This window comes from Molossus molossus, unplaced genomic scaffold, assembly GCF_014108415.1.
Source record: "Molossus molossus isolate mMolMol1 unplaced genomic scaffold, mMolMol1.p scaffold_m16_p_16, whole genome shotgun sequence".
Taxonomy (NCBI): domain Eukaryota; kingdom Metazoa; phylum Chordata; class Mammalia; order Chiroptera; family Molossidae; genus Molossus; species Molossus molossus.
Genome location: NW_023425351.1, coordinates 61,507,336 through 61,532,746, shown reverse-complemented (window position 1 = coordinate 61,532,746; position 25,411 = coordinate 61,507,336). Strand labels below are relative to the sequence as shown.

At 43.2% G+C, this 25,411-nt stretch overlaps 1 protein-coding gene across 1 annotated transcript in view; it reads left to right on the top strand.

The window, feature by feature from the left end:
• The first annotated feature begins 859 nt into the window (after positions 1-859).
• The window catches only part of HAS2 (hyaluronan synthase 2), a 28,550-nt gene continuing 3,998 nt past the window's right edge, over positions 860-25,411 (top strand). The window contains exons 1-2 of the mRNA XM_036264146.1: positions 860-1,375; positions 13,763-14,389. Of these exons, the coding sequence (XP_036120039.1) occupies positions 13,763-14,389 (627 nt within the window). The 5' untranslated portion in view covers positions 860-1,375. The remainder of the gene's footprint in view (positions 1,376-13,762; positions 14,390-25,411) is intronic.

Below are 25,411 nucleotides of genomic sequence, written 5' to 3'. Positions count from 1 at the left end.
TTCTTAGAAGGCTCGCAAGAAGCAAAATCCACTTAAGCCATTCCCTTAGAAATGGCTTTTTAAAGTGCTATTTTCGCGTCCCCCAGAGGGTTACTTTTATTTTTTTTATAACGCACGCTGTCAACGTAGTTTTACGTTAGGGGACCATGTTAAGAAAAAAAAGATCTTTCCATTTTTCCTATCCACCCAAGGCGGGAACGACTGTGTAAGGGGAACTGGGACACTTGACATCAGCTCAGAAACTTCTGAGTTGGAGGGAACAAAGGGTTAACAAGTAGTGGATGAACCAACTAGTCGCGGACTTTTTAGATCTCAGCCGACTTTCGGAGACTCCAGGGCCCGTACACACACAACCCTCCGGCGCTCCCCCTGGGGCGGTTACTTAGCCTAGGGGGTACCGTTTGGCCTTAAAGCAAATTACTTGAACACGACAAGGAGCTGGTTGCAAAGAGGGAATCCTTGTCACTAGGACGGGAATCGGGGACGTGTACAAAGCGTGGCCTCCCGGCTCCACCGCTGGAGAAAGGAGGGACTCAGGTGGTGGCCAGCATGCGTGCCCTGCATCTTTCTGCACACGTTAGCAATCAAGTTAATTGAATTCATTGGAGTTTAGAACCGGCCTCCAGCTCAGAGAGGGCTTTGAATGGCCAATTTCTCTCTCCCGCTCCCCGCCTCCTGCCGGCCCGCCCGCCCGCGCTCCCAGTCCCTCCCCTCCGGGTTCCCCAGTCCGCACCTCCCTTCTCCACTCCCCTCAGCCCCCACTCCCTCCTCCACCCTATTAAAACACCCACCAGCTCACTAGTTAAGACCCCCTTAAGTTGGAGGAGGCAGAAAGGCAACAACAGCGAGGAAGGAGAAGTCAAGACGTCTGGAAAGAATTACACAGTCCTGGCTTCCAGCAGCCCATTGAACCAGGGACTTGAACCAGCCCCAGCCAAAGACTTTCTCCTGATTCTGCGCTTCCTGGGTTCTTCTGAGTCTTCACCGGGCTTTTTATTTGATACAAAAAAGAGAAGAGACTTTTCCGATATCAGGGGAGAAGGACTGGAGCAAAAATAATAATAATAATAATAAAAATTTAAAAATTAATTTATTTTTAAAGTACAAATTTTTCTTTTAAGAATCAGGAGACTTAAGTGCAACGAAAATATCAGATAATAGTGGTGAAATTTCCTTTTAAAGTGGGGGAGAATCAAGCCTCTAAGACTCCCCCATCTTTTTTTAAATGTTGTTTTTAAATTTTTTATTTTTTTTGGCCGGTCGTCTCAAATTCATCTGATTTCTCATTACCTCAATTTTGGAAACTGCCCGCCACCGGCCCTCCGGGACCACACAGACAGGCTGAGGACAACTTTATGACCAAGAGCTGAACAAGGTACGTTACACTGGCGCGATTTGGTGAAGGATGAGGGTCCTCAAATAGGCCAGGGAGAGGGAAGAAATGATCCACATAAGTGTTTAAAACAATCTTTATAGTCAGTTTTCGAGAGAAAAGTTTGAGATCTGAACATTTCCAACAGACTAAAAATCAGTGGATATTGCAGATCACTGTCAGGCTTAGCAACAGAATCTTTTCCATCCCTGCGGCGCTCTCCAGAAATCCGCTGCCTTTGCTGGGAGCACAGGTAACCTCTGCCCGGGAAAGACTGGAGGTCCCGGGATGTACTTTTCCATTCTGCATCTTCCGGAGCCACAGAGGGGCCTCCCGAGTTAGGAAACAAGAATTTCCACTGTGTAAGGAAAATATATTCCTCACAACCGCCTTCTTCCCTCTTCCCATTCCTTTTCTTCTTTACTCCACACACTAGATGTGGGGAGGAAAACTTGGAACAGCCTAGCCCACTTCTTATTTGTAACGCAAAGGGTTAAAGCGATCGGGCTCCTAGCTGGGACCCCAAGAAGGAGGGTCCTTCCCACCTCCTCGCAGCTACCGGCCTCGCTCGGCCACTCCCCCCTTTTTCTCCAGCCTCCCCTCTTTTGCACTCCCTGCACCCCATTAAAGTGTCAGGCTGGGTCAGCGTGGCTCAGCCCGGCTCCGGAAGTCTTACTCAGGCCCGAGGTCCCTGACGCAGGCGGTGGCTGTCCCGGACCCCAGCAGGAGGAGGGACGCGCATCCCTGCTCCGCTCCGGCCCGCCCGCCGTCTGCCCGGAGGCAGGGCGCGCAGGAGGACCGCGCGCGGCGCGCGAGCAGCTGCAACGTCCCGGGAGCCAGTTCCGACGTGGCACCGAACACGCCGGAGCTTCTTTCCGCAGCTGCATCGCGGGGCACGGCCGGGTGGGAGGTTTCGGGGCGCAGTCTGGAGTGCCCAGCGCGGGGGGTGCGGGTGGGGGTCCGCGAGAGCGAGGGGTGAAGTGGGAGGCGAGCCAGGGGCTGGGGTGGGACGGATAATCGACACCTCGGGCGGAATTCGTCACGCTGGTTCCCGCCCAGCGCGAGCCAGGGCTCCGAAATGCGTCCCTGCGAACAGGAGGGCGGGTCTGAAAGAAGGGTCTGTGTGAGGGCGAGAACGGGGAGGCGAGGGAGGCTTTTTCCTCCAGCCAAGGAAACGCAGCCGAGGGGAAACGGCGCTGAAAGGATAATTAAGGCTGGAAAGAGGAGCTGGGAGCGCAGAGGCGGTGCCTGGGGAGGAGGCTTTACAAGCCCCGGCTCCTATTACACGGCCGTAGGTGCTAGCCTCCCCCCGCTCCCCCTCCATCCCCCAGACGCCCGCGCTCAGACTCGGACTCTCCGGTCCTGCGCCCCCGGCGATCGAGCTGCTGGAGCCGCGCTCCCAGGAGGTGCGCGCGGGAGCCCTGGCGGCCCCTCCCTGGCGGCCCCTCCCTGCCCTGCTCTCGCAGCCTGGGGACCGCTGCTGCGGGTGTCTCCGGAACAGCTGCCCAGAAACGCTACACTCCGCCAACCCACGTGGCTGGCTTGGGATTGCCTTTGACGTCACGCCCCGGGGGGAGGTGTGACGCAATAGATCGGGATGTCCTGATTGGCCACGAAGGGCTTCCCCGAACTCGAGGCCTAAGTATATATATACTCGCAGCTCAGAGTCAGAGCGGAGGAAGTTGATAGTTATGTTTTGCTGATGAGCGAGTGAAGCGGTTGATAAAAGGAACAACTTTCCTGCCCATTGTAGATTTCAGGGTGGTTGTTTTTTATCCTGGAGGTCCTTGTAGTGAAGGCACATGATAATTTACATTTAGAGGTGTTAAACGGGATTATGGGTTTGTTTTTTTTAATTGACAATTTTAGAAGGTCACCACATTCAAATATGCCATTGATGAAATGTTTAAAATTAAAATGTGTGCTTATACAGAAACTGCTAGAATAAATACATATACTCATCAAATTATTTGTAGATACAGTTTTAAATTATACAGAATAGGGTTGCAAAGAACTCTAAATTATAAATTTCTGCATTCCAATGTGTGCAAGTTGACTCATTACATTTATCACTGAATTTCAAAACGGTGAAACAAGATTGATTACTCATACAGCTGAGGTAGTTTAATCCCTATTATAATCCATCAAATGTTTTTCTAGTATTTTGGCTATTATATTACATTTTCAGTAAACATTAACTCTTTAAGTACCTATTTTAGTATGTATATTGTGTATGCATTTGAAATTTTGGAACAAATACTTTTAGAATTCTAAGTAGACATTTCTGGATTATAGGATTGCAATTAGAATATCATCAGCCATTCTTTTTAAAATTTATATATTAGCTGAGTTGGGTTAATAGGAAAATGTGTCTGAGTTGCTTTGTATCACACTTAGAACTAAAGCCTTACTTTACCAGAGAGAGTTATGTAACTTCAAGGTCTTAAATCAATGACTAGTGTCAAATTTGAATGTCACTTTCCACAAAGCAATGATATTGTCAGTTACCTTCCTGGAAAAACAGGAATTATGCAATGAATGAATAAGAAACTGTTACTAGAAAGTAAGTCAGATTGTGTAATTATTTTTGTTCGGTCTATAGAATAGCCCCACAATACTGAATTTCATCAATATTTTTTCATACACGGTTTCCTTATCAACTAAGATTTCTTTCAAAACAATTTTTTTCTTGAATTTTTAAACACACTGTTTCATATATTTTCTTTTATTGGCACTATGGGGAAAGCCCTTATATGGATCAATGTCGAGATCCCCTTTGGTAGTTATATTACAGTTACATTTTTAATCTAAAAATAAGCGGTCTATTATATTATTAGCTTCCTGACTTTTGTGTAAGAGTAGGGGAGGGGAATGCGATCATGAAATTGGAGAGCAGAGCATCAACCCCGCTGTCCCTTTCTGGGTTCTCTCTTTTTAATCCATGCACACCCAGCCTGTGTTTGACTAAGGCTGCAAGGGACAGAGCCAGTGGCAGCTGGTATGACAGCTGAATGGGGGGACAGCTCCCTGTAGAGAAATCACTTCCATCACCCCAACTTGTTTTTTAATCCTTTACTGTCTAGAAGCAATCTGCATAGAATAAGTATCATCCCATTGCATATCTCTTAAGTTATTTAAGTCTTTTGAATGTCACCTCTCTTGACATCATACATACTGCCTTGCCCACAACCTAGAAAAATGTTACTGACATGAGTCTAAATATAACAAGGTCATACTGTTAAATATTGTATTTAAATTGTTTATGAATGAATACTTCTTAAATGCATACATCTAAACCGCACATTGAAGTGAATATGATGTAGTCCACATTTTAATGGAATTCATTACACAAAAAGTCTTTTTTTCTTAAATATGTTTTTGATTTTTAGAGAGAGGAAGGCAGAAGGAGAGATAGAAACATCGGTGAAAGAGACACATCGATTGGCTGCCTCCTGCACACCCCCAATGGGGATTGAGCTGGAAATCTGGGCACGATTCCAGATCAGGGTACGAACCAGAGACCTCCTGGCCCATGGGTCGATGCTCAACCACTGAGCCACGGGCTGGGCCAAAAAGTCTTTAAATAACTATAGTGTAAAGCAAAATATGAGCTGACCCATAAATGTAAAATCATAGCTACTTTGATCACATGTCTAATACATCGCAGGCCCTGAGTTAGACACTTAACATACATTATATCTATCCCCCTACTCTGCACTCCCCACCCCCAAAGGAAATTTTATAAATAAAAGGAGCCTTGCCCAGAAATATTAAGCAACTCACTCAAAGTCACAGTGTTAGTAAAGAGTGTGGATGAAATTTAATCACAGAAATAGTAAATTTAATGCGCTTGAAATGGGCATGCTCCAACTAGATTACATAGTCAAGTTTATGGGGGCTCAAGTTGAGGAGAGATCATATCTGATTGAGAGAGACCAGGAATAATGACACGAAGAGACCTGGCATTTGGGTGCATGTGGCCACATAGGGTTTTGATCTATAGAAATATTGCCCCAGAGCCAATGGAGAAACAGAACTAAGAGTCCATGTCCAGTCTTTTTGTAATTTTCACCTTTGCCCTACTGAACTTCAGGATGAAGTTCAGGAAGCCATAGGGAAGCTGGGAGAATTGGCATCCTAGGAGTAATTGATCAATATTGATGATGCAAATGAAGAGAAATGTGAAACTTCAAGCTGTGTATCCAGACAGCTGTGAGGGACCAGACCTTTGAAAGGCCATTGCCTAACCTGCAAGCTAGCTCCAGGGTCCCTGCTGGGATAGCTGCAGTGAGGTGGCCAAGAAGGGCCTGCTTCAGAGCTCGTACAGCACGGGAACCAGAGTGCACTCTTAGCTGTGCAAGCTTAGCTGCGTCATTTGATCTTAACCGTGATTTTATCTTACCCGGGCATTCTGATTTCTGGACTCTTAAATCTGTACTGACTGACCTGGGTGAGATTTATTTGGAAGGAGGCCTGCGTAACATCATTCTTTTTCTTGATCTGTTAGAAGTAATCAAATACACCTTAGACTTTTTAGTCTCTGACTTATACTACATTAATCATCCCTTCCTCTCATGCCCGAGCTCAACCTCTATAATATGGACAATTTAGCCTTCAACTGAAAGGTATAGATTTCTAAGTAAGTGAGATAAGATTTTTGTCCTGAGTTTTACCTAGAACTTAAAATTGGGGCATGAAGGAATAAAAATTATGTATGGTTTTACTTAATACTTAATTTTTCAGTCAGGAAGAAAATGGACCAGTTATGAGTTCAGTGCAAATATCTATAATGCATATGTGCAAATCAGTTGTTTCATAGAAGGTTATCTTGAAGGAACATGCCGAAATAATTAAAAATATCTTGCCAAAGAGGATAAAATGCAAGACAAATGTCCTAATGTTCTGATAAGCCAGTGAAGGAGGGATGAGAAATGTCCATTTTGAAAAATATTTGGGGAAATTTATGTCTGAGGTTGTATTCTTTCTTTTTAAAAAACATTTTTAATTGGTTTTTAGAGCGAGAGAGAAAGGGAAAGGGAGAAATATTGATGTGAGAGCAGAACCTTCTGTGCTGCCCCCTACTGGGGATTGAGCCCATGCAACCCAGGCAGGTGCCTTGACCCAGAATCAGACAAATTTAGGGTGCATGGGGCAACACCCAGTCAACTGAGCCACACTGGCCAGGGGCATAGTTTTTCTTACAATTTTTCATCTAGTTACATAACAGACTAGTTAGCTGCCCCAAGAAACCCCCCACCCCCACTGTGAGGGAAAAAGACTTCTAGCGAATCACGTGATCTTTGCATTCTAAAACAAGAAGCTGAGCACTGCTAGGTATTTCCACCCTCTCAAAGAGGAGTTATTAAGCTAATCTTGTATTTAATGCCGAAGAGAAGATTCGACAAGTTCAGATTTAATTCTCATTAGGTCCCTATTATTTGGGACTGTGGACAATAAAAACAAAATTAAAAAGATAATTGAGAACTTCTGTATTACTGCTACCTAATAAAGCAAACTTTAGGCTTTCCCATTTCCCAGAAACTTTGAAGAAATCTCTTCTGTCTGGAACCAGTAAACTGTTACCATCCTTCTCATTCATTAGCATATTTTTATTAACAGATGTAATAAGGTGTATTGATACAAAGACAATTTCCTAATCATATAATAGGATACTATGATATTTTAAAAATTCAACTTATTTAAGCTAAAAATAAAATAAAAAACAGTTCAGCCGTCTCTCCTACCCCCAATCCTCCCTCATCTGTCAACCACCAGTTTGGTCTCTGTATCTATGAGCTTGGTTCATTGATTTGACTCCACATATAAGAGTAATCACACAGTATCTGTCCTCTATCTGACCCATTTACTGGGCCCTCAAAGTCTATCCATGCTGTCACAGATGGCAAGATTTCATTCTTTTTTAATGCTAAATAATATTCCCTTTTACACACATACACACACAGCAGTCTTATCCATTCATCCATCAATGGACACTTACATCGTTTCCATATCTGGGCTGTTGTAAACAGCGCTGCGTGAACATGAGGGTGTTCATGTCTTCTTGAGCTTTTTTGCTTCCTTCTGATTGCCTTTTCTAACTTTGTTCTCCAAAGGTATTCTAGAACTGGTCTAGTACCCCCACTCCCCTTTCCACACACAGAACCTTTATCTTTAGACAGCTGGGCAAGAAGTCTTTTTTCGCAAGAAAAACTGCTGAAGGAGGGGTACCTGTCGTGGCATATATTCACTGCCCCAAAGTTTGGGGAGAGGCTGGTGCTACGCAGTCGGCATTGGCTGCCTGAGTCCAAATGTCTTCTTGAGTACCTACATGTGCCCAAACCTGCTTTTTGGTGCAAGAATGCAGAGTTCATTAAGATGCGCACATCCCTGCAGCCACAGGGTGTACACGGTGCCTCTGGGAAAATCAGTCGGGAGAGGCAGTGACAGGGAGTAACGAGGGGGCAGGTTGGAGCAGTTAGCTGAGAGGGATTGGTACACGAGGACCTCTCAGAAGAGGTATCATTTGGACTGAAGTCTAGCCTTTCCCAGATGCTGACTCACTGATCTGAATTCACTTCAGCTTCTCCCAGATTCATAACAAAAGGACCATTTTATGAAAGTTATGGTTCTCACCCCTGCACTTGGGCAGTGAGAGCGGCTGTTATATTCATGCAACATTTGCCCTCTGGTTAAGACAAGGAGGTCAAGGGGCAGGAAAAGGCTCTGATGCCCAAGCACCTATAGAGTTCCACTTGGGGTACATGAGCCAACAGCAAGGGTTATATCTGCCTTGGGGGTGGAACCAATGGAAACAGGAGTGTCTTTCTTTTTGTAAAAGAGGATTTGGGCAGCACTGCTATTGTATAGATGGAGCCATGTCCTTTTGGCTGTACCCACCTAGGAAAGTATATGAGCCCAGATATCTTGTGAGGAGTGGCTGGTTTTGTGTCTATACCTGAGTGCATGTCAATCCCTCATTTTCCATAACAGCAGGGAAATAGTTTTCTACGTTCTTTTCTCATCTTACATAACATGTCTTATTAGCCAGAAAAAAGGATGCTGCCTGTTTTGTCATGAGGGCTCGAATTTATCCTGCAAATGTTTTCTAAGAATATTCTAATCACCTGGCATTATGCCACTGGGTGGACCCTACTCTGCTTTTGTGACTTTGAGCAAGTCACCTAAATACCTAAGAGTCTTGGTTTCCTTGTTACATGTAACTTGTAACATGTTACTTGGAACATGAGATTAACTATACTTTTACCACTTAAAGTTATCAAGATGAAATAGGATTGTGCTAGCTATTTAATGAAACAAATAAATGTGCCCCACTTTCTCTAGAACCCAAGAAATGATGAGTAAATGTTAGCTGACGTGACACTGATACCATATGAGATTGAATGAACTTACATCCATCCACTTAGCACATATTTACTGAATAGCAATCATAAGCCAGGTTGGTATTTAGTAAACATTTATAAAAAATATAACCTAGGTTTATGTCCTTGGGGTGCCTTAGTGAAAACAAACAAAGTTATTTTAAAAATCTTGGCTTTGTGGAGCCATTCTTGAACACTTGGTTTGACTTAGAATTCTGAAAGGATAGTACTTAGTAAATGATTGTTATTAAGTCCAATAGCAACTTAAAAATTAATGAATAGGCTCAAGTCTGATACTGGGCAAAAAATTCCCAGGTTTTATATTTTAAATATTTATGGAGGGTGGATTTCTAAGTCATGTCTTATATAGCAGTAAGCTCTTATGTATGGTCTGGGGCGAAACTAACCAGATTTTCCAATTGAACAATAAAGACATATGTCTGACAAGGAAAGTTTGCTTATGAAACGGAGTATTTGAATTGGGGATTGTCTCACAAAGTCTCACACATATGGTGCCCATATCTATGAAATCACCCAGGGGAAATTGTAAAGAAACACATCCTGTATGTCACTCCCTGAGATCAATGAATTCCCTCAGTAAAGCCGGCTCTGAAATGTGCCTTTTGCCCTTTGGCCTGGACGGAGATGCTGCGTGGGTCCATCCGGGCAACAACGCGGTACCTCGCAGAAACACAGAGGTCCAGCTCTAGCCACGTTGCTGCAAGTGACCGGCAACTTTTCCCAGGCTTCAAAGGACATTCTGTAGACTTCTATGATGTCAGAAGGTGTTCCCACTTCAGCTGTGGCCAGCAGATGCTTTGCCAACACTCTCCGGCCACGTGTGCTGATAAAAGCAAGGAAAATGTGAATAATGGAAAAAGAATAGCAGGCAGTTCTTTTGCTGGCTATGGTGATTTTAAACACAAGTGAAACACCCTTCAGCTTCTCCCTGGCAGAGGGCTTTAGTCCCCTTGAAATGTTTCACTCTTGTGAGAATGACTCACGTCTTGGAAACGGACAGGTTCCAAGTCTGGTGCTCCCAGCACCTTTAGGCATTGGCTAATGCACCCGTGGGGAGTTTTAAGCATCCGACAGCTGTTTTAATTAGCAGGGGATGCCGTGCTCTCTTGCCGTTCACTGAAAACTCAGCGTTTCACCATTCCCTAGCAGCTCGAACTTTCCATGTGTGTTGTGAGTACCTTCATCAGGCTCACATGTTGCATGTTAGGGTGTCCTATCTAAGTGCTAGAAGGAGAACACACATTTGTTTGTTTTAGCTTCCTTGTTAGGGAATACTTTAAGATGCGTTGCATTTTAACAAAGCATTTTTACAAACACTTTGATTTGCTCCTCAGTGCAGCATGGTTCAGGGTCACTGACAAGCACCATCATCTGTATTTAACAAAGAAAAGCAATGTCCACAGGCCCGAATCCTGGTTTCTAGGCTGCGTTGCATAACCTTGGTTATCTTCTTAGGGTGAACTAAACCCAAAATTCAGAATAGGTGAACAAAAACTCAACTTTTTTCATAAGACCTCAAGGCAGCTATCTATTCCTGATTGGTGGCTGGGTCCTTCCATTTGGCAGTTCAAGGACCATGTCCTCTCTGTCTTGGGCTCTGAAATTCCCTAGGACCTTGGTCGTATGAGCATCAACCTCTGGAAGGAAAAGAGATTGCAGGAGGCCCAATCTCTTTTTATTTTTCTTCATTGATTTTCGAGAGAGAGGAAGGGAGAGGGAGAGAGAAACATTCTATGAGCAAGAACATGGATTGTTGGACTCTTACATGTCCCCTACTGGGGATCGGGCCCACAGCCTGGGCATGCGCCCTGACTGGGAATTGAACCAGCGACCTCTTGATGCATGGGTCAACACTCAACCACTGAACCACACCGGCCGGGCAAGGCCCACTCTCTTTTAAAAGTACCTAGTGGGCACAGGCGGTGTGGCTCAGTGGATTGAGCCTACTCCCATGAACTGAGAGGTCCTGGTTCAATTCCCGGTCAGGGCACAAGCCCAGCTGCAGGCTTGATCCCCGGTAGGGGGCGAGCAGGAGGCAGCCAATTGATGTTTCTCCCTCACATCAATGTTTCTATCTCTCCCTTCCTTTCTCTTAAAAAACAGTCAATAAACATTAAAAAATCCTATGTCTAAAAAAATAAATAAAAGTACGTAGTGGTGGTGACTCATCTCTAATTTCCGAAGGCTGGAACACCTTGGCCATGTCAGACAGCCTGTGCTCCAAAGGACGAAACTCAGCTGGGGAGCAGCCACATTAACGTTTCCCAGAAGTATAATGTAGATCCACCCAGGACCCCTCAGTGTATGACCACAGGGACTAGACCGTGAATCAGAGCTGAGAGCAACATGGTGGCCGCTCAGCTGGTAACCACTGGGATCATGGTACAAGACACTCGACTGCTATGTGGAATAGGAAAATGTAGATAACATGTCCAACAAGAGATTTTGCAGAGATGATTGTTTAGTTTACGTTTCCATTTAAAATTAATTTACTTGGCTTTCTGAAACTAGTTGAATTAAAGAAAAAAGATTAAGCAGTAATTATACGTAAATGCAATGAAATGATTGAAGGTGGGGATATTGCATGTACATCAATTTCTCGTTCTAGTTTATTCTTGGGCGAAGAGAAAAATAAGCTTCAGAGGAAAAAACTGGTGTTGTGATTTATAATAAACAGTTGATCCTTGAACAATGAGGGGTTGGTGCACCTACCTACCGCCCACGCAGTGAAAAATTCCAGTATAACTCGAACCGGGGATCCACATTCAAGGATTCCCAGTCACGGGTAGAAAATCCACATATAAGTAAACCGACACACAGTTCAAACCCGAGTTGTTCAAGGTTCAACTGTTTATCTGGCATCCAGCTCCTAAAAGCCTTGGAATTTCCTAAGAGCCTTAGAGGTGTCTTTTGTTATGTTAATGAGGAGACTTTTAGAAAGCACCCAAGGATGGGGACTGGTTGCCAGGGAGCCACCCCGATGAAGAGGATTGGCACTTCCAGTTCCATCCCTAGATCTCTCGGGAAGGGAGACTGGAGATTGAGTTCAGTCCCCAATAGCCACGGATCTAATCAGTCATGCCTATGTAATGACACTTCCATAAAAATCCCAAAGGAGAGTGTTGGGAGTTCTTCCCAGTCAGTGATTTGGGGACAGTAGCAAACTCAGTGAGAGCAGGAAGCTCGGCACCCCCTCCCCACACAGCGCCCTGGCTGTTTCTGAGTTACATCCTTTTTATTTATTTATTTTAACCCTCACTTGAGGACATTTTTGCATTTATCTTCAGATAGAGTGGGTGGGAGAGAGAGAGAGAGAGAGAGAGAGAGAGAGAGAGAGAGAGAGAAACATTGATGTGAGGGAGACACATCGACTGGTTGCCACCCACATGACCCCAACTGGGGCCGGGGACGAACTGCAACCGAGGTACGTGCCCCCTTAGGGGGAACCGAACCCGAGACTCTCCGGTCTGCAGGCCGGCTAGGGCTGTTACATCCTTTTTAAATAAACTGGTAATGTGGTGAGTAAATGGATTCCCTGAGTCCTGTGAGCCACTCTACAAATTAATCAAACCTAAGGAAGGGGGTCTTGGGAACGGATTAATGGTCAGAAGTATGGGTAACAACCTGAGCTTGGGTTGGGGCTGGGATCTGTAGGTTGGGGATGGAGGGCAGTCTTGTGGGCAGATAGTGTCAGAATTCAGTTAAAGGGTAGCACACCCAGCTGGTGACCAGAGTATGCAACCCCCCACCCCCAGCCAGCAGACAATGGAATTGGGTCCAGAAATCCTACAAGAGAAAAGAAATAAAAGGTCTATCAGGCACCTCTTCTCTGCTCAGGCTTGAAGATGCTTTGGGAAACAGAAAAGTGGTCCTCCCGTACTCCAGTTGTTTGAGACTTTAACAAGGAGAAGCACACATTGCAGGGAGGAGTACAAACTTGAGCTGAAATGTGTTTCAGGTCTGATGTGTTACAGCTTTGAAGAGGATCTGAAACTGTTAAAATTAAGCTCGATGCTATCTTTTTAATTTATGGTTTATTTCTACAAACATTGTTTGTGTACTTACTGTGTTCCAGTAAGGTTCTTGATCCCCATCTGGTGTGAGTGATGAAGGTGGAGGAGATTCCTTTTGAACAAAAGAATGCAATGTAGGATTACAGGGGCTTGTAAGAGACGTCCGTGCAGGACATCTAGGCATAAAGCATTTTAAAAAATATGTTTTCGTTGATTTTTAGAGAGAGGAAGGGAAAAAGAAAGGTAAGTATCCTGATCTCTAACCTCAGCTGACTGCATGGAAAAGAGTGTAAGCTGAGGGATTTGCACCAGAGATGAGGTGAAATGACACAGCAATGTAGCAAAATCTCCTCTGGGTTTTTTCACTAGTCAGTACTAAGGTTAAGGAGAGAACATGGTGTAGAAAGAAAGATGACCTTGCTCACATACAGTGCATCCTCAGACAAATGATCTAACACTGAAAGTAATGCTTCCAGCCCAGCCTGTGTGGTTCAGTGGATTGAGCGCTGCCCCATGGATGCCCCATGGACTGAGAGGTCCCGTTAGATTCCCAGTCAGGGCACATGTCCGGGTTACCAACTCAATCCCCAGTAGGGGGTGTGCAGGAGGCAGCTGATCGATGTTTCTCACATTGGTGTTTCTCTCTCTTTCCCCCTAGAAAATCAATAAAAACATATTTAAAAAATAAAATAAAAGTAATGCTTCCATGATTTAACACATTATGGTTTTCAATAGAACAATGAGCCAGCATGTCTTCTGATTCTTGTAACAGCCCTCGGAAGTGTCATAGGACGCTCTTATATTCCCGTTCTGCAGCTGACCACACTAGATGCAGAATAGCACACAGCTAGTTAGTGAGAAGCCCAGGGTTAGAACTCCTGAATGCTCCCAGTCCAATGTGCAATCCATGAAAACCATGTATGCAACAGGTGTGGGACCAGAGTCGTTAACCAAGAGTATCTTTGATTCTATTCCAGATGCATTGTGAGAGGTTTCTATGTATCCTGAGAATAATTGGAACCACACTTTTTGGAGTCTCTCTCCTCCTCGGAATCACAGCTGCTTATATTGTTGGCTATCAGTTTATCCAAACAGATAATTACTACTTCTCTTTTGGACTGTATGGTGCCTTTTTAGCATCACACCTCATCATCCAAAGCCTGTTTGCCTTTCTGGAGCATCGCAAAATGAAAAAGTCCCTAGAAACCCCCATTAAATTGAACAAAACCGTTGCTCTTTGCATCGCGGCGTATCAAGAAGACCCAGACTACTTGCGGAAATGTTTGCAATCTGTGAAGAGGCTCACCTACCCTGGGATTAAAGTCGTCATGGTCATAGATGGGAACTCAGAAGATGACCTGTACATGATGGACATCTTCAGCGAAGTCATGGGCAGGGACAAATCAGCCACTTACATCTGGAAAAACAACTTTCATGAGAAGGGTCCCGGTGAGACGGAGGAGTCACATAAAGAGAGCTCCCAACATGTCACCCAGTTGGTTTTGTCCAACAAAAGTATTTGCATCATGCAGAAATGGGGTGGAAAAAGAGAAGTCATGTACACGGCCTTCAGAGCGCTGGGACGGAGTGTGGATTATGTGCAGGTAGGTTTCCGAATTCCTGCCAGGGCAAACATACATTCAAATAAAGCAGCTTTTGTATCTCCCCAGGCCTATGCTTATAGCCCATCCTCGTCGCTTCCGAACACAGGGCCCCTTTCAGTTGATTTGAAAACAGCAAGACTGTTGAAAGCGCATTTTGAAAGAGAGAAAAAAAAAATCCTTGTAAAACTGTTAGAAAACTATCTATGAAAATGCTTAACTTGTGCAATGCTCTGGGTGGGAAATCAAGATTATTCTGAAAAGGAGACCCTTCCTTCTTGCCCCCCCTTCCCTTCTCTGCCCCCCCTTGGTTCTGCCAAGTCAAATTCAGCGTCATTTTCCACACTCTTAAAATCTCCAGCCTTGTAAGAAAATAGTCTGCCGAGCAGAGGGTCTTGAGAAACAAATCTGCAGGCTCAGAGGAAGGCTATAAAACGGTGTTCCAGAGCCCTGGCAAAATGGGGATGATGAGAATGATTTTGACTGGAAAGGGTAAATAATTCAAAACTGAGACAGATAGGAAAAAAAAAGAAGAAATATGAAAAGGGGACAAAAAAGAAAAACCTTCCCAGAGCAAAACCAAAGTAATGTTTATTTCACTCCCCAAACAGCATTACCTCACTCACTGCAACTTGACCTTTGAAAGCATTTGTGATGGTGTTTGCTCGCATGGAAATGAGACTGGGCTGTGTCTCGTTAATTTCCTGACTGCTCACTGTAGGGTTTCTCCTCTCCGGTTTCTGACTGAAGCTTTTGGCTTTCCGATGTTCACAGGGTCCCTGTGAATGTTTTAGGTGTCACTTCTGCAAATGCTCTAGTTTGAGGCCATGACGATAGGAGAAGAGAGGCATGTCTCAGGTTTAAGAAATCTGCTGAGACAGTCTTCCTTCTCTCTTATGACCCTAGGTTTTGAAAGACCCAGCATATACCTTTATTGCCACAAGGTCATGCCTAGTGGGTCTCTCTGTATAATTGCATGGTCAAGAGGCTTTAAATTAGTGTTTTAAAAACATTTTATTTATTGATTTTTAGAGAGAGTGAAAGGGATATATGTATATGTATATGTATATCTATATCTATATATATGTGAGAGAGAGACAGAAACATTGATTTGTTATTCCACTTATTTATGCGTTCCTTGGTTGATTCTTGCATGTGCCCTGACCGGGGATCAAACCTCCAATCTTGGCATATGGGGACAATGCTCTAACCAACTGACCTGCCTGTCCAGGGCTTATGGCACTGGCTTTATAGTCAGTTGACTGAAGTTTTAATTCACAGATTACCAGCTGGATGACCTTAGCAGGGCCACTGCCCTGAGTCTGTTTTCTGGATAGGATAAGCCAACCTCACAAGGGCTTTGAGGTAATGATTTAAAAATATGACTAGAGTGTACAAAGTTACGAAGGTAGCAAAAGTTAATGATGGTGTTATCACAAGTTTTCTGTTCATATTATTATTATATAACCCTTAAACATTATATAGTACATGTCGATTGCTACGACAGTGTTAATTTCGGTTAACATCTGAAGAGTTTCGAGGCGTTTCTTCAGATGATACCAATCTGCATATTGATCTCTCTTTTAGGGAGTTGATGGAGTTTCACCAAGTTTCTCCTATTTTCTAGAACTTTCACAGTTCAGGTAGTTTCAGCTACCCCAGGACACTTTATACTTACTCACATACTACAAAGTCAGGCCCAGGTGAGGGACAAAACGATCCATTTAAAGGAAGGGGTGACTGGGGAACTTGCCTAGGATTTGGAAAATAACACTCTGGGCCTAAAATGAGAAAACATCTGTTGATATTTTGCTTTTAATTATAGTTAAAACAATTGCTACATTTGTCCTTTCTAATCAAGACATGATTGTGTGGGTTTTAAACCTGCTCCTCCCAAACCCCCTTTTCCCATCATTCTTGTTTTGAATTTTGTTTGTATCCTTGACAACCTGACATTGTGCCTGTCCAGGAAAAAAGTAATACACAATGTAAAATGTTGGAGTAAGCTTGCTGCTAGCGCCCTAATCAGTCTGGAGAGCTTTTCCTTCCTTCAGGCTGAAGCCCCTGGAGAGACTGACTGACCAAGCAGCTGGTCACTGGGCTCTGAATCCTCCTGGGATTCGTTGTCTATTCCAAGCACTCAACAAAGGGTACACACACACACACACACACACACACACATCCTTGTGGCATTCTGAAAGCAGGTAATTGCATCCTGCCATCCCTCATCAAATTCCCCAGTATTTAACCATGTATGCCCTATAACAATGGGAATGTCATAAGGTTCATACTAATGTACTATCAACCTCACATTCTGACTGACCAGGGTCTGAGAGATATAGAGGAGAAGCCACAGAAAGACAAAGGAGAAGGGGGTGGATTGATGTTGGCTACTAAGCATCACAGGTGACTAACACCGAGCTTGGAGTTCAGGTTGATTAGGGAAGGAAGGAAGCAAGCAGAGCTCAGGTGCTAATATAGAAGAGAAAGGGGGGGCTAGGGGAGGAATTGACCATCTGTTCACATGCTTGCTAACCTGGCTGGAGAACACTGCTCACTGCGCAGAGAAATGGCCAGAATGGTTGGTTTCCAGTTGCAGCTGGGTCTTTGGCACTGGTCAGCACTCTTGATCCTGAATAGATAGATGTCTTTCTTATTGCTCTCATAACCTATTATTGTATACCTTTACCACCCTCCCAGATCCCTACCCAAACTCCTCCCTGCTGTATTACTCATAGAGGACCTTGCCTTCTACAAAAGAGATAAGCAAAAGTACTTGTTCTGAATGCCATCAAGATCTTCTCCAATTTCAAGGTCCAGGTGTACCCAACCTCATTTCCTATCCCCAAATTAACCTTTCTACCTATACTCCTGGGCTGTCTGGTCCGCTCCCTCTGGTTTCCTCCGGAACAGGCTTTATTTACATCAGTCAGTTCCCACCTTTCCATCTCTACTCTTCTCTCTGCTCCCCGAGCCTGAAAGCTATTCAAATATGAACGCTGACACGGAATGTGGAGGAAACCTGTAGCCTAGGAGAAAGCAGTGTGGCAGCAAATTCATCTACGATGCCAGTGGCTGATTTCAGGGATGGAGAAAAACAGAAAAAGACAAATAATAAAGTGAGAAAAGATGAAGGAAATGAGAAAGAGAATGAAGATTTTCTTCATTTTTGAATCAAAGTATTTTCTGGGGAAAATCGTTTTAGTCAAAGTGGGACGGATTCGGACCTGTCACGATATGGCTTAAGGTGGGGCAAAAGTCTTTTCAAAACAGTATTTACATTAGATTCTTATTTACCAGTGTAACACGTGTTTATGGCAGCGTGTTTAAAAAAATAATTAGTAAAAATAAATGACCCATAAATTATCAAATTTAGTACTTCTGGCATATACCTTTCCATTTTCCCCTTATTTTAAAAATAATTTTGGGATTATATTTGCCTTTTTAAATATACTTAATATCAAAAGACTTTAAGTATCCTTTGATATCTAGATTATATACTTGCTTTATTCATTCATATCTCTTTATCACCAAACATGGATAAGAGCCAACCTAAATGGCCACCAAGTCTATGTGACTAAGGAAAAAACAGTACCCCCTGATGTTCTCATTAGGGATTTATTTCATGGGTAAAAAATACACAATCATTACAGACATTTTCTAAAGGGAAAAATATAGGAGGCACTTTTATTAATTTAATTTGGCAGCATCCTCTAGGTACCTAAGATCCTTTGAGCAAGAGAAAAGACTAAATCATTCATAATAGAGTTGACTCATTATTCATGGATCCTGTATTTGTAAATCATGGTACTCACTAAAACATATTTGTAACACCAAAATCACGGTTTGCAATTACTTTTGTGATAATTTGTAGACAGGTGGAGTAGCAAAATTTGATTCACTCTAACAAGAGCATGCTTTGCCTTCTTATTGTAGCTTCTATACTGTTGAAGTAACTTCCTTATAGTCTATGTAGTATTGTATTTTTCACATTCATGTGCTTTTTTTCTTTGGGATGTAGCTGTTGAAAATGGCCCCAAGTGTAGTACTGAAGGGCTCTCTAGTGTTCAAAGAGCAGAAAGAATATAGTTGCTTTATGGAAAATAATGTTTGTATAGACTTGAGGTGTAGTGCTGTTGACCTGTAATTCAATGTTAATGACTTATAGTGTATTTAAACAAAAATAAAACAAGGTTAGGTATTGATCAGTAGACAGAAATATTGGGACCAGAGGCTTGGAGGATCCTAACTCTACATTTCTGCTAGAAGCAATTTTTTGCTATTCACTAATTCAGTGTTCATAGAAACTGTAGAACGTTAAACACTATGGGTAATAAGAATCCACTGCATACAATATTTGATTGGTTCCTGTCTGTATAGGAAACCTAAGCAACCGAAATACTCTGAGGGCCGATGTTGTGAGTGTTAATTGTCTCTTTGTATCCTTCGTTTTGGAGGATGAGATTAATAGCACACCGAACCAGAGATAGGGAGATGTGACTTCTAGATTCAACTCTGCTGTGTCCAACCATTTGGAATAAGGGTAGCTTACGGTGACATTTGGTTTCTCACTTTTCCAGCTGGCTTGCCACTTGCTTTGCACCTTCTTTCACTTACACAAGTGTTTAAGCCTCACTAAAAAGGAGACGAGAATAACCAAATGACTCCTTTTTTAACCTCAATGTTTTGAAGACATTCTAGGTTGACGAAGACAAATTATTTTATAACAATTTTGGTAATTCATTTTGCCAAGCAAGTCATCTCTCTACATCCTTCTAAAAAGAGCAACAAAACAACAGCAGTTGCTTAGGTGTCTATGATGTAGAGACTTTCCATTCTACTCCCTTGATGTGAGATTCCATGCCTACACCACATTACTGTAGGAGGGATCATCCTCCCCGCCCCCGCTTTCTCCTCAAACAGATTATCTTCCCGATTAATGTCAAAGAGACTTTTTAGCTCTAAACTTTTAATTTTTATTTATTTTTATCCTCACCCGAGGACATTTTTCCATTTTTTGTTCAGGTAGAGTGGGAGGGAGAGAGAGGAACAGAGAGAGAGAGAGAGAGAGAGAGAGACATCGATGTGAAAGGAACACATCGAGTGGCTGCCACTCGCACAACCGACCAGGGCCGGGGACAAACTGCAACCGAGGTACGCGCCCTTAGCGGGAACCGAACCCGGGTCTCTCAGGACCGCAGGCCGACGCTCTAACCGCTGAGCCAAACCGGCCAAGGCTAAACTTTTTAGATTTTATGATTTTGTATTTGACATTTCTATCATTTGCCATTTTGTATTTGCCACCTCATCTGAGGCTGGTAAATTTCATTGCTCACTCTAAGTTCTATTTATCCAAAATCCAAGTAAGTAAAAAAAAAAAAATCAAGATTGAAAAAAAATGAAAGTATCATACAATATGGATATAAAGTTTTAGAAGTTAGTTGTAACCTAATTAATGGCCATATACTGTAAAGTTTTGATTGACCTTTTAAGTTATATGAGGAAATATTTTTTGTTATTCCTCATCCAAGGATATTTTTTCCTTTGACTTTTTTAAGAGAGAGTGGGAGGGAGGAAGGGTGGGAGAGGGACAGAGAGAGAGAGAGAGACATCTATGTAATAAACACATCAATAGGTTGCCTCCTGCATTTGGGCTTGAACCTGCAACCCTGGTACAAACCCTTGACCGGGAATTGAACCCACGACCCTTCCATGTGCAAGCTGACACTCGAATCATTGAGCCATACTGGCCAGGGTGGTTATGAGAAATTTAAAATTGTGTACGATATTCTATTTTTGTGAAGGTAAATTTCTTCCTAATTTCCTGTTTTTAATTTTCCATCTCCTGCGTGAATATGGTCTCATACAAATCACCAGTCATATTTACTGTCTTTTTTACCAGACAACTCAGTTTTTGGGGTCTGGATTAAAATAATAAAATTCTTTCATATACATGAATGTGGTCCAAAACCAAAGACTGTTTCTATTTTAAGTAGCAGCACAGTCAGCAGGTACCCTGTCAATGAAGAGATACCAAGAAAATGTGCAATGAATGCTTTTTTAAGTTTCCATGACTCCAGGGCCTACCCTTTGCTACATGATGAAATTTCACACATTGTATCCCAAGGCTAAATTCCAGGCTCTAAACAATTACAATCAACTGAAAACTGTTCTCTACTTTTTCTAATTTATCAGGCATTGGACCAGAGGTTGGTTTCCTGCTGCCCGAGTGAGTCATAGCTCTTGTTACTGAGATAAAATGAGGATCCCTTCTCTCATTGGACTAGTGCCTTTAGTGCCTCTGGCTTTGGTTTATCTCCAGTGTGTATCTTCCTTTTATTGAGCATTTACTATGAGCTAGCCATTAAGTGCTTTACATATATTATCTAATTAATGTACCATTACAAGAAACTTACAGGTGGATGTGACTATCCTTATGATTACCTGAGGGATGGAGGCTTAGGAAGGTGAGGTGAGGGGTCTAAGGTTACGAAGCAGCTAGTCCAAGTTTATATAACTGGTAAGTGGTGGATTGGGACTTAGATCGGTTGATTCCAACAGATCACAGTGCTTAGTGCTTCCTTCCCAGTAGTGTGTTCGCTCTGGTATTGTACTGTTAGGGGTTCAGGGAGACTGGCACTATCTTGTGTTTGAGTTTTTGTTGTTCTGGCTTACCCCTTGTACTAGAGAAATCTGGGTGGGGGGGGGACGGACAGGGCTAAAGGGTGCTTTCTATTTTCTTAATGGAAAGCTAGGTATTGGGGATCATGACCAAGAGTAAATTCCACACACTGTAGCGAAAGAGTCTCACCGGGTCAAGGTTAAGATGAAGGGTCAAGGTGAAGAAAGGGTGGGGCTTACAAGACAGTGAAGGGTGAAGGCAGTAGCAGCAGAAGGGGGTCTTGATTTATTTTCAACCTGTTTCCTCATGGAAGGAAGCCAGAGCAATTAAGATTTCCTCTTGCTGTGTATCTCTGATGGCCCTTGAAATGGTGGGGGGAAGCCAGAGGGGGGGAACCACTAGTCATCTGAGGGGGAAAAAAGCCAAACATGGAGACTAAGCATTTTAGACTTGGGTCTTAGAACTTCAAAAGCATTTGATAGAATAAGCAAATATTCCTAGAGGAGATATTTAAGTTACAGTGAGGACCCAGTTGGTGTGGCTCAGTGGATGGAGTGTTGTCCCGTGGACTGAGACGTCCTGGTTCGATTCCCACCCAGGTTTCGGCCTTGATCCCCGGTGGGCGATGTGCAGGAGGCAGCCTATCAATATTTCTTTCTCGCATCAATGTTACTATCTCTCTCCCCCATTCTCTCTTTGAAAATTCAATCAAAAAATAAATTACAGTGAGGTAGGTTAACTTTAAGATCAGTGAGATAAGTTGGAATGGACTTACAGTCTAGTAACTTACAGATGCATAGTCTCACTAAGCATTATAGATCCAGACACATTATAGATTCTTGATATGTAATCAATTCTCATGATCCTTTTAGAGATTTCCCTCTACTGAGCCATCTATTTGTGGGAAGGATAATCAGGATTCTTTAGGTGTGTGTTTACATAGGGAGTGTAAAAATTTAAAGATCTACAGTCTTTTGTAATTATTTACAAAGTACTTTTATAGGCTGTCATACCTGGCTGTCATCAGGATAATGGCAAATGGCTTGTCCAAGGGACAATAGTCAGATAACAAGACTCATGACTTAACTGAGTCTTTTTGATTCTGAGGGCATTTGTTCTTAAAATAAGCGACTCTTGGCTAAAGAAAGAAATCTAGCTTTTTAATGTTTTACACCTTTAATGCAGTTTTTTTTATTTTAGGACAGAGAACCCTCCTGCTGCAACCAATTATTTTAGTCCCGAGGCAAACGCTGCTTGTAAAGCCGGGCAGTAAGCATTAGGGTCGCCGGCCATGCGGTCCCTGTTACGATTCAGCTTTGCCATCTTAGAGTGAAAGCAGCCACAGATAATATAAAAATGAATGAGCGTGCCTGGGTTCTAATAAAACTTTATGAACATGGAAATTTGACTTTCGTATAATTTCCATGTGTTACAGAATATCCCCCCCCCCCCAAAAAAAACTATTTAAAAAGGTAAAACACATTTTTAACCCACAAGCCCTATTTAAATAAATATCGAAACAGGTGGCAGGCTGGACTTGGCCCTGCAGAGCTTAGTTTTTCACCCCCAGTTCTAGATAGAAAAGAGAAGGGTTTAGCTCTGGCTGAGCAGTGGTTAGAGCGTTGGCCCATACACCGAGGGTTTCGGGTTCGATCCCCAGCCCTGGTCAAGGTATGTGTGGGAGGCGACCAATCGCCGTGTCTTTTCACATTGCTCTTCCCTCTCCAACCTCTTCCCTTCCTCTCTTTCTAAAAAAAAAGCCAATGGAAAAAATATCCAAAAGAAAGAAAAGAGGAGGTTTTCACTCTTGGCTAGGATAGTGAAGGAAGAAGGTCTCATGCACTTCAGTTGATTCTGTGGTTTAAAATGAGGTGGCTGTTGCCCTGGCTGGTTTGGCTCAGTGGTTGGAGCATTGGCCTGTGGACCGGAGAGTCATTCCTGCTAGGGGCACGTACCAAAAAAAAAAAAATGAGGTGGCTGAATCCTCCCAACAATATATTTTTGTCCTGACATTTCCCACTCATTTTCGTTATAATTTAGTGACCGTGCTCCGCTTTCATAGCTCCTACTGACCAGTGGTCACGTGGGTGAAATAGACCACAGCCGCACATTCAGCTGGACAGAAAGACTGGTCTGTGCTAACAGGACTTTTTCTCCAGGTGAGGCTGAGCTCTGGGAACCGGCCTGTGCCCTCCCGCACGGCTTCTGGCCTGGAGGTAAAGAGCCAGCCAACATTCAGGAAAGTGCCTACCTGTTATTAAGGAGAAAACTGGAAATCCTCTTCCTACTATACTAATCACACTCTTCACACACGAAAGTAAATACTGTTAGGCCCATGAACATACATGCTTTTACAGACTGTCACAGATGGTGGCTTTCTTGTTGGCATTCTGTCACCAAGTAACATCCAGAAATTGAACTTAAGGCTCTTGAACCTGCTATGACAAACTCCTTTGCAAAGGATTTCTGAGCGTTTTCCCTTCCAAGGCGGTGCAACTCCGCAGCAAACAGCCTCCCTCCGTCCGAGAGCTCCTGGCCCTGGCCCAGGGGAGGGCCGATGGAAATAGGCAGGACCTCAAAGTGAGGTTCAAGTTCAGTCACTTCAAAGAGGCCCCGCGCCCTGGTCTGCTTCTACTCCGAGGCGGGCGGAGTTAGTTACTTGAGCATTAATTCTAGATTGCCCCCTTCCTGTTGTTTTTAGTCTTATTTTAGCTTTCTGGTTTTACCTTTCCCAGCCTGAGTCAACAGAGGTGGGTGTGGCCCTAAACTCAGGATGCTGGACTCTAAAGGTGGACTGGACTCTGCCCTCGCCAGCTCCATCCTCCCTGCAGGCTCGCTGCCGGGCAGCCAATGCAAACCATTAGACAAGGCGGGGCTGAGGCAGAATACTGCCTCCGGGAATCTGTTTCCCAGGCTTCGGATGATCGGGTACAGCTCCAAGCATTAGTAAAATCCTAATTTCTAAAATGAGAAATTAATGCCTAACTGCTGCCCAAAGTTATTTTTTTTTTCTTTTTCCTTAAAGTAAGTGCGACTGTGCTGGACCAAAGCCGAATATAATGAATGAATGGTTTTTTATGGGAAAACGGACTCTTCTAAATAAGTTAAATAGAATAAAATAAAAATCAGAAGTTAACCCTAAAATTGCTATACTTAGTTAAGTCCAGTGAGGTGATGAGTTCACTTTTGTAACAAGATCCCCCGTAACTCCCTTAAGTCAAAACTTCCAATAATGCATTTAAGTTGGTGTGTTCACCAACATTCTTCCATAATATTGGTTAATCTTACTTTCAGAAAAAAATAGCTATTAGTAAAGTTAACACATTTTTAAAAACCATTTCAGCAAATTATTTTCTACATTTTTGTTGTTGTTCGAAACTGGTATATCAAATACCTACTATTTTTATGAAGTTGTTTGGAGAACTGTAAAGATAGATACTGTTGATATGAATAATTAATCTTGATTAAGTCTTCAACATAGCCAGACTTGATGGCAAAACCATGGGAATTGCAGATAACACCCGTCTCTGCCAATCATGTCACTTATTGTTTGGATGGTGATGTGAAACTGGTTTTTGTCTCATCACATGTCCTCTCTGATCACTTGGTATCTACTAAAACCATGATGCATTCCCCAGAACGGATATGCTGTCTGTTGGCATCACTCAGGAATAGAGAGGCAGCAGCACTTTCTATTCTGATTTTCTTGGATCGTGTAGAAGAAGCTCCACCCACAGGTATAACCCACCTGTGAGAAAAGGTAGTATCCTTTTCCATGTATCTCACTTCCTCTCTGAGAGAAGTGACTCAATCTGACCGAGTGGAAGGAGTAAGGAGTAGCCCAACTTCTCTTTCCTGGAGGTGGGCCATTGCCAAGGAGCAGGCATCCGTATGCCTTTAAAGGAGCATGCTCTGTATGTGCCCACCGCTGGCCCCGCCTCGCTGCTGTTGACTGTACTAGACGACTCCGTCTACACTGGGGAACATCATTAGGAAGCCTGAGTATACAGGTGATATTTTGGTTTCTCATCTCCCTTATTCTTTATTTTCCAATTGGTTCAGAAACCAGGCTGCAAAAAAATGACTGTTTATGACCCTGTCCACTTGGGCCTCCTGTGGAAATGTCTGTCGGGGGTTCACAGGCACAGACTAATCTGAACAATCTGGAAGTGAAGTCATAATGGTTTGGTCTCAGCATTGCTTTTTTTTTTGGACCCCATACAAGGATTTATTTTGTAAGAACAATTAGCATTTCTAGAATGGCTTAAGATAAATTACATCTGCTTTTTATATACGAAAGGCTAGATGAATACTGGAATACTCTAGAATATACAGGTGGTCTAAATAGCTTGCCATTCCGTTTCTGATGCAGTGCTATCTGCTAAGCCCAGGTGATGGACATC